This window comes from Lissotriton vulgaris, chromosome 5 (genome assembly GCF_964263255.1).
Source record: "Lissotriton vulgaris chromosome 5, aLisVul1.2, whole genome shotgun sequence".
Classification (NCBI taxonomy): Eukaryota; Metazoa; Chordata; class Amphibia; order Caudata; family Salamandridae; genus Lissotriton; species Lissotriton vulgaris.
In genome coordinates, this window is record NC_141693.1 from 298,811,467 (window position 1) to 298,829,510 (window position 18,044).

General features: G+C 38.9%; 1 protein-coding gene across 1 annotated transcript in view; it reads right to left on the reverse strand.

Annotated features, from left to right (window-relative positions):
* Positions 1–18,044, reverse strand: part of LOC147710760 (uncharacterized) — a 474,425-nt gene that overhangs the window by 173,587 nt on the left and 282,794 nt on the right. Inside the window, exon 10 of the mRNA XM_086921479.1 lies at positions 2,194–2,387. Within this exon, the coding sequence (XP_086777605.1) occupies positions 2,194–2,387 (194 nt within the window). The remainder of the gene's footprint in view (positions 1–2,193; positions 2,388–18,044) is intronic.

An 18,044-nucleotide genomic window follows, 5' to 3' on the forward strand; every position in this document is an offset into this window, starting at 1 on the left:
GAACTTGAGCAGGATTGGGATAAGCTGGTTGATAAGTGAGATCTAAGATTAGTCTCAGTGACCCATCCTTTTTGGGAACAAGAAATTATAGAGAATATAACCCTGATCCTTGTTGTTTAAGTGGGTTAGGTTCTATAGCCCCTTTGAGAAGAAGGGATTTGACGTCTTGTTTGAGAAGTGTTAGATGATCCTGTGATAGCTTTGAATGAGAGGTGGGATGTTGGATGGTTTGGTAATGAGTTCCAAAGAGTAGCCATGTGGAATAATGGCTAGTACTCATTGGTATGTGGTGATAGATTCCCAAACTGGGGGGAAAATTTGTAGTTTGCTCCCGACAGGAGGGGAGCGGGCGGGGGAAGTATTGGGTAGCCACTGCTTTCCAGTCGGTGTGGCTCCGCGTGCGGCTGCACCCCTGTGCCTTTCCTTGTTGTTTCCGCCTCTGAAGGAACCTAAAAAATATCAATTACTGTAGGCAGACTGGCCTTGTATTCGTTGGGAAGTGGAGGAGTCTGTGGTGGCTGACCTATATGCAACCCTGTAGCCTGTGCGACAAAAGGAACCCCTAAGAGTTGCCGTCGCTAATGCTCCTATGCCATACCTGTGTCATTGTCTTTTTTCATTTTGTCAAGGGTAGTGTTTATCTGTGGGCCAAAAAGGTGCTGTTTGTCAAAAAGGCATATTTAGTAAAGCCTGCTGAACCTCTGATTTTAACCTAGAACATTTAAGCCATGCATGTCACCTAAAAAGCACGCTGGTATTAACACCCCTAGAAGCTGTATCTGCCGCTTCTAGTGCCCATCAGATGGAATTGTTGGCAACCGCCTAATCCTCAGTGACAATTTGTTGTCTCCTTTTGTGGTGTTTCTCCAGGAGGTGTTGTAAGAATTCCTACATTTCATCACCAATGGGCACTATCATAGCGAGCCAGAAGGGCTTAAGAATTGGCAATATGCCAATGATTAGCTGCCTGTGTTGCAACACTCTTCGCAGCTGCATCTATTTACTTACTCTCCTTATCAGGAGGTGGAGTTTCCCCAGAAGCCTGCTGTTAGCTCTCTTACAAACCCAAGTGTTTTGCTCCGCACAACAGTAGATGTGGCAGGTTACCAGCTTGATCCCGAAGGTTGGTCTTGGTATGAAGAGGTCAATGCCGAAGGCTTGGTATTGAATTAGTGCCGGGCCAGAGGGCAGGGTGTCCAAAACAGTCTTTCGGATCCAACCATGGGCAGAAAACAGTGGTGGCCCAGCGACCTCTATGTGAGAATGTTTTGAGACCGGTTTGTGTTTTGGAGCAGTGTCAGGGACCATAGTACTCATGACTTCACCGGATGGAAGGCTGCACATCTCCATATCGATCTCCATGTCGGAGCTGGAGCTTTCATCAGGGGAGAAGACCCCTGTTTATCATCTGAAGCGGTCTCCTCCTAGGTGTGCTCCGCGCAGAAAATGTCAGGAGTATCATCTCTGCTTCTGCAAGACATTTTCAGTCAATGAGACCTTCGATCCCGTAGGGTTTTCTTGGCCCGAAGGGACTTACACACGACGCAGTTGGCTTGACGATGGTCGGGCGAAAGGCACGAGCTGCATAAGAGGTGTTAATCGGAGTGCAGCTATTTCGCATGGCTACACGGGCAAAATCTGAAAGGTATGCGTTCCATTAGAAGGACATCCTCGATGGAAAGGAGTGGACTTGGGAGTAGGCCCAAGGTGGGTGGCATCCCAAAGGGCAGTTGGTCGAAGGCTGAACCGACGAAATTCAAATGCAGCGCAGAAGTGAAGCGCATGATCGAAATAATTAATACAGTTGAAGACAGTACAGAACCGAAAAATTTAACTAAACGGAGTCGAAACATGGAGCAGAGGAACACACATCTGAACCAGACGGCAGAGAGAAAACACTTTAACAAAGAAATCGATACCCATGCACATTATCACCGAGAGGCGGAGTAACTCGGTCTCGTTACTTGAAAGACTTCTTCAAAGAAAAACAACTTGATCAACTGCGGACCCAACACTTAATTTCGAACACAAGTATTATTAATGGCAGTACTGAGTGTAACAACATTTTCCAATTGAGAGAGTCCGGTTTGCTTTAAAACCATTTCATTTCTTTACCAACACCACCATTCTAAGGTTAATTCGGAGTGTAATGCATCATCTCTTTGTGGTCTAATGCATGATGTCTTAACTCACCCATTTCCAGCTCTTCGTCATCTGCCCCTTCCTTGTTCTCATCTTCCGGATTGGCGAGGCGACTTGCTATATGATGGAATGGATTGGCGAATTCCAGAAGGATGCTCTTTGGGTGTGTTGCCCCGAGCTGCAGCAGTTGAGGCTCATGTTCTTCCTCCTTCCGAGCACTGACTTTGTTGACAAGGTCTTCCCAGCTGTGGCAGAAGAACAAGAAGTGGGCACATGTTAAGAAAAGAAAGGAAGTCATTTGCAAAACTCAGATGAGAGAGGGAGGTCCCAAATAATGGGATCTCAGACTCACAACTACAAACCTTGTCCAACTCTTTAGGTATCACGTCAATCAGGTCTTAAGATTTTTCAAAAGAAGCTATTAGGAAGTTAATTAAACAAGCATTGGCAACGCCAATAGGTTTCACCTATGCAGGAGCTAATGGCATTGCCAATGTGTTTTAGCCACCAACAACATCAACCACAGGAACCCCAATTCATTCGCGAGACACGCAATCGTCAATATTGGGGTCAGGGGATGTAATCCTTATCTTTAATCTGTCCTCTAAGCATATAGACATCTATACTGAGTCACTACTTTCGAAAGGCCTATCATATGTCCCCCATGCACAAGTCAATGTATTTGAACTACAAAAAGACATCATTTCATTTTTTCGAAAAATTAGATTAAAGAAGTTATTTTCTTCCTTAACGTTAGATACCAGTAATGTAGTTCAGGACACGAGACAGTTATCGTTGCCTTCCACGTTTAATCCCTCTCTGGACCAATTAGGACCAGAGGTTGCCAGTTTCGAGCTAGATGTTCTTCAACAACTTGAAAGAGCCCTTCGATTTATACCCAAACCAATCTATAACCTCAGTAGAGAAGAATCAGAAGCCCTCAAAAACCTGAGAAAAGACAACAAGTTGATAGTTAAGAGTTGTGACAAGGGGGGTGGCATTGTCCTGTTAGATACTGACAAATATGAACAAAAGATGATAACCATGCTTTCAGATACTGCCACCTATTCCATGGTAAGAACTAATCCTCTTCCTTCAGTATCTAAAAAGATCCGCAATCTCACTTTAACAGCACTCACATCTGGAGACATCAACCAAAAGGAATTTGACTACCTTAATCACCATCAACATAAAACAGCATGCATTTATGGCATGCCAAAGATTCATAAAGATCTAATAGACCCCCCCTATAGACCCATCGTATCAACGATAGGTACGAACACAGAACCCCTTTCTAAATTCATTGACTCCTATCTTCGTCCTCATGTACCCAAAATCCCTTCTTACATTAGAGATACAGGTTTGATGATATCTAAAATAGAAAATCTACCTTTTGATCCAAATAAAGACTTACTAGTCACGATGGATATCGAAGCGCTGTACAGTAACATTCCACAGCAGGAAGCCATGTTAGCCACCAGTTGGTTTATTGACACCTTCAACATCTTATGTCCTAAAGATTTCCTATTAGACCTTCTACAGATTGTCCTCTCCGAGAATATTGTTGAATTTGGTAGCACCCTTTTTCGCCAAATCAAAGGCGTCAGTATGGGGGCGTCAGTTGCTCCCTCCATCGCAAATATCTACATGGCAGCCTTCGAAACTAGATTCATTCACAATGAAATAGCACCCTTTTATGAGTCTATCTCCCATTGGTCCAGATATATCGATGATATATTTTTTGTCTGGACCAATGGGAGAGATTCACTAAGTGAGTTCCTTGAATGGATTACCTGACAGATGCTAATCTTAAATTTACTGCTCAATATAGCGACAAACAGGTTGAATTTTTAGACATAATCATTAAGAACCAAAATAATAAACTTATTGTAGATCTTTTTGCCAAATCTACAGCGAGAAATACTCTCCTTCATTTTAAGAGTTTTCATCCGCGATGTCAAAGAGAGAGTATACCTTTTTCCCAGTTTCTCCGAGTCAGAAGAAATTGTTCCAACCTAGCGGACTTTGACATTCAAGCTAAAACCATGCGACAAAAATTTCTAAATAGAGGCTATCCACACAGGTTGGTCAGAGACTCGTATAAACAAGCTAGGTTTTACGATCGCGATCATCTACTCAGAACTAAACCCCCCCATAACCAATGACCAACTGGTATGTATCACAAAACACTCCACCCTCGACAATACAGTCAAACATATTGTCAACACCAATTGGCATATTCTGAATTCGAACCCCACTAGTGGCAAGTTAGACAAACCTATGTTTGCACATAGAAGAAACAAAAATCTTAAAGATCTCATTGTGCATTCTCGTTTCACTACAACTAATGTTCATTCAGAATTTGTGCAAAGATCAATCAGTAACAATTTCCCTGTTAGAGGCACTGTAAGATGCTCATCCTGTAAATCCTGCAGTAACATCATAGAAGGTGAGTCTTTTGAACACAATGGCTGCCATACCAACGCCCAAGATATGTGGAACTGTAAGACTGCGAACTGTATCTATTTCATTTTGTGTCCATGCCAACTTGGTTATGTGGGCGAAACCTCCAGACCCATCCAGACTAGGCTTACAGAACATAGGTCGGCTATCCGTACCAACAAGAACTTGGCACCTTTAGTCAAACATTTCTCAGAAAACCACCATGCTCCAGATGACTTCAAATGGCGCATCCTAGAAAAAATTAGACTCCCAAATAATAAAGGTGGGGACCAAGTTAGGAAGAAAAGGGAGGTCTTTTGGATTTTCTCTCTGGGAACTTTCAAGAAAGGCCTTAATGCCGAAATTCCCTGGGAGAACGCTATCCTTTAGCCACTTTGCGTGACCATTACACTTTATCCCCTTCATGAGTTCTGTTACTTGTCATTCCAGCAATTTATACTCACGTTTTCAGTTATTACAGAAATAGTCTAATATATAAAAAACCTCCCCCTCCTTCCCCCCCTTCCACATTTTAATATTCATTAGCTCTTCGTCTTATACATATTATTATTTGGTATATGAGGTCTTGCGCCTTCCTATATACACAGATATTTTTTGCGTTATCGCCCGTTTTAGCAGGCGATTATTATTTTTTCGCCTCTTAGCCTATGAATATTGTCTGCTTCCGTGCGATTGTCACAAGCACGCTGTATTTTGAATCATAGGCACCATCCTTAATCAGGACGCGTCAGGAAAATTTAGAAAGTTGTATTCCTGCTATGTCATTTTAGGGAACATACTTGAAAATATATATATATCCATTTAAAGTTTTATATTATTTATTATCATTAGACCCATATTATTCATACACCTGTATTATTTCTTTCGACATCACGAATTATAACATATACGCGCCATTTTGGATTGGGATGCGTTTTGACTTTTCCCACTACATTAGTCCTGTTTCTCTATTTACTTCATGACATCACGATTGGTGGTTTTTTCGCGCCATTTGGACCCTTTAAATTAGATACTAGCCGTCCGGCATATATTCTCTTTTTTCGTGGAGGATTGGTCCCCACACTACGAACGTCGGAGCAGCACCATCTTGCTGCACATCCATCATTTATCTGCAGAAGGTAAGAGCTAGATATTCTTTAGTTTTAGACTATTGTGTCGTTTACCTTCAGCCAGACACTATTTACTTATATACGACCCTGGCTTTCTTTTCAGTGGTGTTTTCTTCTTTGCACCAAGACGTCCCCGCCCGTTGATGCATATCAGGCATCGCGTAACATTTCGACACTTAACAAACAAGGTAAACTGGACGTTTATAATCTGAATCCCCTTTTAACTTCAACTGATGTGCCATATTTGTCGAGTTTTACGATCCCATTAGTGCTAATCAAGCCTGTATCCCTTTGTTCCTTTTCTTTTTGTAATTTATTAGTGACACAGCTTTCAACGTCTAGCTAAAGATACACCCAAAAGCATCACGCATCGCAACCCCATCTGAATAAATAAGGTATATAAACGGCGTATTGTACCATGTGTCCTAGCCGTGCTCTAATTGAATAACACTAATCTCTCGTTTATCATTTATTAGCGCTTACTCTGTGCCACATTCTTTCTCTATTCTTCCGCTGCTTTTTTAGTTGTGAGATCCCGCTAGTGATTTGAGAGCCGCGATACATTGAACAAGAACTACCTTGCTGCTCTACATATATGTGATATGTTTTCACCAACATAATCTGAATATAGAGTACCACCATATATCAGGTAATCATATGATCACAGTTAACTAATAGGTTTACATCTAGGTTATAGGAATTAGCATTTAGAGCACGCTTTACATTGTAGTTTCATCCTTACTGTGATTCTTAATACGAGGTCAATAGGAGATCCTCTCTACTGCCTAGAATCATATACACGGCGAGTGAACACTCTCCCTTGTTATCCAGGTTGTCTTATACTACATGAAGCAATGCGGTTGGCTATATTATTAACGCTTTCCCTCGATTGATCTTTCGAGTAGTAGAGGGCTATTTCCCTTCTGCAAGTGTTTATATAAATATGTATTTCAGTTCTCATTTACTAGTCCATCAAAGCTGATCTATGATATCTAGTAACTTATTATTTAGATTTTCGCTTGTTCTTAACCCTAACAATCCTGATATATATTTTCATCCACATGTCTTGATTAGCGTTTTGACCCATTGTGTTCAAAATTGGTAATATGCGTCTTAGCAATACCTTACCTACCTGTGTCTCTCCCCTTATTAGGAATCATTTTTCACAGAGAGATACAGTGTTTTCAAAAAATATACATGAAGATATTACCTTCAGTTATTGTACTGCATGGATAGAGTGTCCTCTAATGTAAGTGTACTGCCATGTATTTTGTACTATGTTTCATCACAGTTTTTTCAACATGTACTATAAGATGCTGTGTTTCATATTTTATAAAATATCTTTACAGCCTTTATCAATATATATGTCAAGACGCAATGTTTTATATTTCATAAAAATATATATATACGCTGACTCATATAAATTGCATCAGTCGCTTCTATATGACAGGGTGTTTTCTGAATGACCATTCTCTTTTCTAGTCAAGTACTGCACAATTGTAAGATATCATCTGTCAATTTTTTGTCGTTAAGTGAACGAATCAATAGTCCCGACCAGTTAGGTATTAAGGAATTTCGAGCCTAGAATTTAATACTGTTAGCCTTGCCTGATGCCGTTTGTATTTTATTTTTTATATTTGTTGGTATGTTTATATAAAGATATATATGTATGTATAGTAGTCTAACATATATTTTTTTCTTATAAATGTATTTCCAGGACTTAATCTGTGACTCCTGAGGAAGGCGGTTCACTGCCGAAATGCGCGTCGAGTTTTTACGTTTCCTTAATACTCCAGTTATTAATTGTGATTTTTGAATGTAATTTGAATTGTACATAATATGATTTTTATGCAATATGTCTATTTCTATAATATTTGCTTGTAATTGATGAACTTTTATTCTCATCATATAGTTTGATTTTTGGTCATCTACTATATGATTTTTAATATACTGATTAAAAATATGTGTTTTATATAAATTGCCATTTTCGATTATTCCTTTGACCACTGGTTTGGCTTCATTGTTCACTTAAGTTCTTTGATGGCCTAGGATTTTCTATTCACACCTTTAGCCATGTTGTACAACAGCATGGCTAAAAGTTAGTGGCATAGAGAAGAGTGGCATGGAGGGTCGTGGAGTGGAATGGCGAAGAGTGGAGTAGAGTGTCAAAGTGGAGTGGCTAAGAGCGTTTTGTATTGAAGTGGCATACAGCGGAGTCACGTAGAGTGGCAGACAGTGGAGTGGTGCAGAGAAGCAAGGACTGGTGTAGGGTGCATTGGCGTAGAGTGTTACAGATTATAATGGCGTAAAGTGGAGTTCCACAGAAATCAATGGCATACAATGTGTCATAGAATGCAGTGGTGTAGGTGAGAGATTTGCTTAGTAGATAGCAGTAGCAGAGTGGTGCAGAGTAGAGAGGCGTAGAGTGGTGCAGAGTTTAGTGCTGCATAGTGCAGTGGCGCAGAGTAGAGTGACCGAGTGCAGTGGCACAGAAATAGTAATGCAGAAAATAGAGGTGTAGAGTTCAATGTCGTAGAGTGTAGTGGTGTAGAGTAACAGAGTAGACTACAGTGGCATAGAGTGCAGTGGCATGGAGTACATCCATTGCAGACAGTACATTTTCAATTGAAATGACCTTCACATTTGCACAGACATACAGTTTGACAAATAAAACCGCACAGTGCTCAAACAATAATGTGTGGAAATGGCATCACCTAGTGTACTGAATTGTTTTGATCATATTTAAGTATTTGTTTCCAACACACTTTGGAATTGAAAAATGTGCTTCATTTGTGCTTTCCTATTTCGGATATATTCTAAAATACTTGCACAGTTCATTTAAATGCTGTTGTGTGCTAGAAAAGGAATATGTTACTTGCTGTGTAAGAATTTATTCTTGGCATGTAGGCTCATAGAATTATAGGTTTAATATACTCCTGCCATCTAGTGCTGGGTTTGAAAGTTTACAAAGTTCTTCAAGCCATGAGGTAAAGTGACTATTTACAGACGACATCTTCTTCGTCTGAACAGGCGAAGAGACAGGTCTCTTAGATTTTATCACTTGGCTTAACTTGAGTAATGTTAATCTCAAATTCACAGCCAAATACTCTAAGGAGAAAGTTGAAATCCTTGACATATGGATCTTGGATACAGAGAATACCATAGAAGTGAGCTTGTCCAGAAAACCAACTGCGAAGAATACCACCCTTCTGGTCAATAGGACTCCATCCCTTTCAGGGAATTTTACGAATACGGCGCAATTGCACCAACAATAAAGAGTTCATAAAACATGCTGAACAATTACAAACACAACTATTATTTAGAGGCTATCCCAAACGCCTAGTGAGACAATCTCTGATGAGGGCTAAATATTACAACAAGGACACCCTTATTTCTGGCCAAAGGAAACAGCATCAGGACAAATTAGTGTGTGTAGTAAACCACTCCAATATAATTCACAAAATCAAACAAATTTTAGATAAAAATTGGAATATTATACTCAATGTGAACTCAGAAGAGGAAGTATTGCAGAAACCTAGAGAGGCCTATAGGAGGAAACCAAACTTGAAAGATAAACTAGTGCATAGCAGATCTCATACAAAGGGGACTCTAAACAGACAACTATTGATGGACTGCCGCATGTTATAGGACATTACAGATGTGGAAATTGCCATATGTGTGATGCGTGCCCTGATGGTACAACAATGGAGTTATGGGGGAAATCAGGACTACTGAGAGATATGACTAACTCTAGAACTTCAAATATAATCTACCTGATCCTTTGCCCTTGTGGCTTAGGATATATGAGAGAGACAGGCAGAGAATTCCGGACACGTTTCTCGGTACATTAATCAGCCGTCAGAACTCACAAATTCACAAATTACAGGCACCAATGGTTAGACACTGCTGTGATCATAACCATAAAGAAAGCAAGTTAAAATGGCTGATCTTAGAACGAGTCAAACTCAAACCAGGAACCGATGTAGAGAAAACCCGAAAGAAAAGAGACCTACTGGATTTTTACTTTGGATACTGTAGGCAAAAAATTAAACGAAGAGATATCATGGATAGTAATATGAAGGGGATACTGTGTTGATTCAACCTGCATTGATTCACACTTGATTGAAGGCAACACCTTTCATCAGTGTTTAATATCTTTCTAAGTGACAGTATCATACAAACTATATTTCCCATAACTAGATGCAATAGGTGGACATATTTAATGTAAATACAAAGTATATTCCAGCGTCTAGATGATGAGAGAACAAAAGAAGAAAGTTCTTAACAAGAATCAAAATTGTGATATGGCAAAGTGACATAAAAACGTATGTGTGTGGATTCCCATCATTCACCAAGCCTGGTGATCAGCTTCATCATTTGGGTATCCTTTTGTGTAAAATGAGCAAGATAGAATATGTGGGAACAGATTTTAAGTGCAGTGCAAATTGTGAAGTGCAAAGATATAAAATTGATGCGTGAACAGACTGAGAATTTTATTAGTGTCAGTCACGATCAAAAGGTTAAAAACGTGAACTCTAGGACCAGTTTTGAGAAATAGCTGTCTTAAACAGAAGTGACCACTTCTGTTTAGGACAGCTCACGTTTTTAACCTTTGATCGTGACTGACACTAATAAAATTCACAGTCTGTTCACGCATCAATTTTATATGTTTGCACTTCACAATATGCACTGCACTTAAAATCTGTTCCCAGATGTTCTATCTTGCTCATCTTAGTAACTATACCTTCCTGACACTCGGAGCTCTGATATCTATAGAGATGGTTTGTCATTTTACACAAAAGGATACCCAAATGATGAAGCTGATCACCAGGCTTGGTGAATGATGGTAATCCACACACATACATTTTTATGTCACTTTGCCATATCACAATTTTGATTCTTGTTAAGAACTTTCTTCTTTTGTTCTCTCATCATCTAGACGCTGGAATATACTTTGTATTTACATGTCAGTTTGGGGCTGCATATTCCAGTTGGTCTTTAAACTCTGGCCTCTGACCCTAACTTACCTTTTTTGTGTGTTTTGGACATATTTAATGTGCATTGTTTTTGCCAGTGATCCTCCTGGGATTCTTCCTTTTTCCTGGTTATTTGTCCGTATGAGGTACAGTCCATAATTGGACACAAACGAGAGCAATGCCACTGGTACCATTAACATGTTAAATTATGGAGCTCTCTTTGAAACTAAACTGCAGATGGAAACATAAATCTCTTGCATATAATAGTGTGAGATATGGGTCCCTCTTGATAACATGGAGGTACTAGGCTATTCTGTCCTTCGTAACTTATATGGTACATATCAGTTTGGTCTGTCCCCTCATGGACCGCTCCCATGCTGAAATATATGGTCATTGGGAATCCATAGATATAGGCCGTCACCATTTTCAATTTGGTCACACTAATGAGCGTGATCTCTAGATTTCCTCTACAGTATTAAGGATTGTGTTTACTTTTAAACTTACGTAAATGGGATCCATGCCACTCTAAGACGGCGACCGCGTTGGCTCAATGGAACAACGTCATCATGCTAGTTAGCGTGCACACGTGTAGGATATCGATCACTTAACCACAACATAAAGTTGTCCGTCTGCTCTAGCTCCGTGTATGGAGCCCATTCGAGGCTGGAATTCAACTTTGTCACTTTGTCACAACTAATATGCGATGTGAAACGCAGTTTGGGGTCCGCTGCATTCATCCATAGAAATAATAAATGATAGAGGCAGTCTGATTGTTGATCTACATGTCAAACCTACAGCCAGGAATACTCTTCACAAAAAGACAGCATCCCTTTCTCCCAATTCCTGAGAGTTAGGCGCAATTGTACCAATTTAGCTGATTTTGACCGACAAGCTTTAATCATGAGAAGTAAATTTATTGAGAGAGGCTATCCTCACCGGCTGGTGAGACATTCTTACAAGCGTGCCCGTTACTACGATCGGGACTGTTTACTTATAACTAACCGTCCGAATCCAAAAGATCAGATTGTTTGTATAACAAAACATTCCACCATTGATGCCAAAATTAAACAAGTAATAAATTCAAATTGGCACATTTTAAACAGCAATTGCCCCTCTGAACAGAAACTGGCCAAACCTCTCTTCGCTCATAAGAGAAACAAAAACATAAAAGAATATATTGTCCACTTTCGCTTTAATAAAACCACAAATGGAAGAAACTTGATGCAAAGGTCAATTGTGACAAATAATCCAATCAAAGGAACTTTTCCTTGTTCCTCTTGCTCCTCTTGTACCAACATTTTGAGAGGAGAAGACTTTATACACAATGGACACAAAACATCTGCAAAGGAAATGTCCAATTGCAGATCTTCGAACCTACAATGCCCCTGTCTCCTGGGGTATGTAGGAGAAACCTCCTGTATGATTCAGACATGTTTAAATGAACATCGCTCTGCAATTAGAACTAGAAAACTTGCTGCCCCCATGGTAAAACACTTTTCAGAAAAAGGGCACAATGCTGAAGACTTCTCTTGGCGAGTCTTAGAAAAAATCCACACCTCTGACACAAATGGAGGATCAATAATAAGAAAGAAAAGGGAGGTGTTTTGGATTTTTGTCTTTAACACCTTCCGCCAGGGGTTAAATAGCGAAATACCATGGGAACATGCCATATGCTAAGTTACCCTCTGTTTGTTAGGTATATCCGCTGATAATAGAATTTTCCCTTGATGCAAATTATATATTCCATATAGTAGCCATTTCCCTATGTTCCATTCATTTCATTCTTTCTCCCATTAAGAGCTGTATAGTTTAAATTGAGACTAAAGAATATATTATCCTAATAATTGAAAATTATATTCTTATAGGGCCTGTATTTATTTAATTATATAATCCCCCCCCCCCCTTTTCGAATTCCACCAATAATGAGCCTTTTTAAATCTTACCTCGGCTCACAAACTGTTCAAGCAAGAGTAACTCTGGCCCTCCTTTGAATTTTATCAAAAATTTGTCTTTTCCAATTCTTCCTTGCTTTACAAGCTGTTTAAGCAGGAGAACCTCCGCCCCCCCAGTAATCCCAACCCACACCTCACAAGAAATAGCCTTATTAGACATCTGCCAGTGGTTATAGTCTCCGTTCCACTGTTAAGCAGAAGAACCCCTTTCCTTTTCCCGTGTTATATTAAATATATCTTGTTCGTAATTGCCCTCCATTCATTTCCATATACCATTGTATATTACTGGGTTTTTTTTCCTGTTAAATGCCCATTCCAATATTAGCGAATTACTTTTGAAAATTTCCTTTGTTTTTATTTAAAAAATCTCATCTTTAAATCGCTACTCGATAAAAATGCTGGGACTAAAATATACTTTTTCTGTTCCTTTCCTACCCTGTTAACACATGAAACAGCAATATGGAGTCTGTTCTCGGCGGCCGTAGTCTGCCCTCGACTTCTATCTCTTCAGCGGCTCCAGTCCGCTTTCTACTTCTACGTAAAGCACAAAATTTCCTTTGTTTTTATTTCAAAAATCTCATCTTTAAATCGTTACTCAATAAAAATGCTGGGACTGAAATATACTTTTTCTGTTCCTTTCCTACCCTGTTAACACATGAAACAGCAATATGGAGTCTGTTCTCGGCGGCAGTAGTCTGCCCTCGACTTCTATCTCTTCAGCAGCTCCAGTCCGCTTTCTACTTCTATGTAAAGCACACCTGAGCCACATCTAATCCCCTCCCAACACTATATAAGCACCCGCGCAGACACTTTCAGTCACTTTCTGCTTGTGCACGCTTGCACAAACCTCGTGTCCCGCCGCCGGAAGTAGAGAGCCCTGTTGAATCATTTTGGGTAAGTACACCTTTAGATTAAATAGCACAATCCTAACTCTTAAATTTACCTATTAGCTACATCTCCCTTTTCTTTTATTTTCCAGACAGGGAGTTATTTTAACCTTTAATAAATCATCTCAATTGGAAGAAGAACCACCTTATTAGAGGTAAAACAACAAGAGTTCCCATACAATAATATGTATGTATAGTGATATCCTTTCTTAGGAATATTAAAATAACAGAACCTCAATCGCTTTCTTTGCGCTCCCCTCTTTTTAAATAAATTAAAATTACCTTTTTCTAATTATACAGGGGTTTTGCTCTACCAAATATCTCCACATCAGGAGGATCTCGCTATTTTAAATTACCAAGTATATCCTTCACTTGAATGCATAAGAGGTTCCGGTCGGCGGGATCAGTTATTAACTTTTTTTTCATACAGGTAACTCATTGAAATTTTCCTTAGAACAACATAATTAGAATAACACGAATTTCCAAATAGATTACTTATAATGATAGGTTGGTATTTTATCCATACTCTCAAATTGAGATCAATTTATCTAACCGATCATTACACTAACTAAAATAATATGGATTCTATCATTCGCTATCTCGCTTAATTTCCTTAGAATAAGATAAGGGTGATAAATATTTAAAAAAAACTCCAATACCTGCATCTCCTGGATTTAAATGAGTTGTAGACTGATCACCTAACCATACTAACCAGCAATGAATCTTTCAGATAATCTGCCTAGGCACCCTTTCAGGAACCCTTTCATAAAATCACCCTTAAAATACAAAAAGATAACTCAACTATGATGATATGGCTAGAATAAGATAACAAACCTGGCCTTTTTTCTAAATATCATTTTTATCCCTTGTGATTTTACAGCGTGATATTTTCTCGTTTGGAATCCGTCCATCTAGGAAATAAAATACTAATGTCCTATCTTGACTAGACGTCGCCATTGAGCTTTACACGCTATATCTACATATCATGTAAGTGTCTTATAATTGCTAATATATATATATATATATATATATATATATCAATGCCGCATAAAGCTAGGATTAATATAGAAAATAAATTTTTCTTTAGACTCTTGTTACCAGACAGCTAGAACCGCTCTCTAAAGAAACTAAGAAAGAAAAGTATTTTCCTTACATCATTACAACAATTTTTTGTAAGTATAGATTATCATTCTAATCTTTTTCTGACAGTTTTGTTAAAAGGCCATCAATATCTACATGGTCTTAAAGAGGGTTCATTGCCCCTATCTATTCTCTCCCACAGGGTCTATTCAAGTTAATTTTGTATTACTTTTCCATATTAGTCAGTATTACAAGGAAATGAAAAAAATTTGATAAGATTTGTCATTAATTTGTGACTATCTTAAATAGGAAGGTTCCATTTTTAAGCTACTGTAAAATCTGTAAACTGTTCTCTTGTTGTAAAGTCATTTACCTATGTGTGTAATCCTCATTTCTGTCTATATTTATTTATTTTTTTAGAAACTTTTTGTGGCTACTCCAGAAGAAGGCGCTGGCTGCCGAAACGCACGTAGAGTACCAATCTGCCACTTCCAGTGTTTTTTAACTTTATATATGTTCTCATTTGCATTGTGATTCATGCCATGTGATTTATAGATTGTTGTTTTAAGTCTAGTTTGTTTAAACTACACTCTAACGTACATATTAAATCTGTGAATGTGATATTGTTCTTTTTAACTCTTAATAAATTGTTTTCTTTACAAACATTTTGTAGCTTAATTCCCTTCCATTTATTAAAACTTCTTTGATTGTCTCTTATGGTTGCCTAGATTGTTAAATATCAAATGGTTACTTTTCCCTGGTCTAGGAATCTATTTTCTATGAACTCAGGGGGTCCTTGTTAAATATACGCTAAGATTAGTCACAGATCCATTTTGCCCAATTTGTAACATCTATTGTGCTTTGCATTTCAGCTTATTAGCTTATTTACTTTTCATTGCCTTGCAGAGCGGGATATGTTCCTCATATTTTGAACAATTTAATTGGTCCCAACCAGTTGGGATTTGATATTTAGAATGAAGAAGCATTCCTCATTATATAAGGTGCATTATGGATTTTGTTCACCTTTTCATCTCTTTCTCTCAGGCATCTGCGTTATGTTTTTATTTTACTTATAATTTAGGCTGTGGCACTTTCTTTCTTTATTAGTTGGTAACACCATGAAGCACGCCTCTGAACCGTTTTTTAAAACCCTCTTCACATAATTCAGTGAATCCTGTTGGGGTAACAGGGCCTGAATGCATCATGGGTTTGCATGTTAGTAAGCTGTTTTTTTTGCAAATAATTGGATTTTTTTACTTCGTTTTCAGCAGGCATCGCAGCACTACAGACGTGGTAAAGATATTTTCTTGTTATTACCTCACACAGAACCCCCGTTCACCTTTGAGATATCTTCACAATCTAAAAGGTCCTGATGAAAGTGGTGATAATCTCAGTACACCGAAACGTGCATTGACCGACCATATGGGAAACCTACTCATGACAACACACCCTTGAATAACTTCTAGATTAAATCATACCACATAATTGACAATTGAGTGTATGTCATTTGAAATATTAGGATTCCCTACAACAATTCAATTTCTTTCTGTGTGTGAATGTGTTGTGTGTATGAGACGGTTATGAGTGGCCAATATCATTGATGGATGGTTGCTAGTGGGGTCATAGGTAATGCATTTTATGATGTTATTTAGTGTAGTGTCTATGTCACTCTGTCCTTGTCTTTTAGGCAATACCATTATGTAGAAACTATAGGTTTTGTGTCTGTAATTTATGACATGTCGTTTATTGTGCATTAACAGCAAGGAATAATTGTATATTCTTGTTCAAATTGAATTGATAGGAACGAAAAAAGTCATTTATAAAAAACATCTTAACAAATATTTTGTGCACTTCAGAAAATAAATGTATATTTGGAAGAACTCCTGGCTTCGGCTGACCTCTATGAACCAAATGTTTTTGACACTAAAGAGAGGGTAGCAACATTTAAGGGCCGAGAGAGTCGATAATTGATTTTATATTCATATCCCGTGCCCTATTAGGGCATGTATTTTTTTATAATGCTACATATTGCCCGTTTAGTGACCATAATCCGGTGATATTATTGCTAGGCAATGGTTCTGCACTCTCATATACTACGGCAATTAGTTAAAGCCCTAGCCACATCAAAACTCAAGAGCGAGGGAGGAGGCTAAAATGGGCAAAAATAGTCCCAGAACATTTCTTTGATAGCCTGAGTGCAAATATTAATACTGAAATCCGAAAGTGTATTGATTGTTCTACTGGGGATGGGGTAATTCTAGCAGCATTTGAAACAATTTGTAAGCAGACTGACCAGGACTTAACTGTCACCAACAGGCCAAAATCTTACCCAGCAAAAAGATGGTTTGATTCAAAATGTTCAAGGGCTCACCAAAAATTGATGAAATCGCTGAAAACTAAACCTAGGGACAAAACTTTGATAGCTAGCCTTAGAAAAGAATATAAACAAACCATACAAATTCGTAAAAATGAAATCAAAACAGAGGGCTGGGAAAGTTTAATGACGAAAGAAGTCCTTATGGATAGCGCTAAGTTTTGGGCGATTGTAAACAGCCCCTTGCTTACAGGGGATGAGAATGGTTTACTGGAAATTAATATTCCTGAGGAGGAGTGGCTGTCTCATTTTGAAAATATATATGCAAGTAATGAGATATTTGATCCATTTGTAGCCCCTACCAGTAGTCCTACCCTCTCTAGATTAGTGTTTGATGAGGAGGATGTGGAGTTTGCAATAATTGAGTCTGCGAGTAATGAGGAAACAGAAATTTTACATGGCCAATGTGTCCCCTGCGTGTACCCCACGTTTAGTGTACTTGCATGTCATCCATGCATTTTCCCTCTCATGCCTGCAATAATAATGCCTCTGCATTTCCGTCCCACTTTAGGATGTCAGTTACCAAGTCTCCCATGAAAGAAACGTTAATTCTGCACTGAGGCCGATGTTACCCATGTATTTGCATTGTGCACGTTTAATATATCGTGATGAACCCATTTTGTGGCTCAGCCTGAGCCAGGACCCGAATTAAGGTTTTCATGCCTCCAGATACTCTGAAAGCTGCAGCTACGTATCCCTGACCTCTCACATACTTTTGGCTCAGCCGAGAGGGGCCCAGCGCGGGGTGCCAAGACAGTATTTTGCACACAGTTATCTACTTGCTCTACAGAATCACATTCTTGCCTAGTGAAGAAGGTAAACAGAACCCGTCTGTAGAGATAGGGCCTAGCCTTTCTGTCTCCGTTTAAGTGATTTGCAGAGCTCACATCCATAGAAAGCCCAAAGCCCCCACGCAATGAACGAAGAAATATATGAAATATATGCCCACACCGGCTCTTGGTGATGAGCAACCTTTGCTTGAGCGACCTTTACTTCAGATAATACATCCCCGGACCTAAGATATCAGATAATACCAGACGTGCAGGTCGTCCTGACACTAA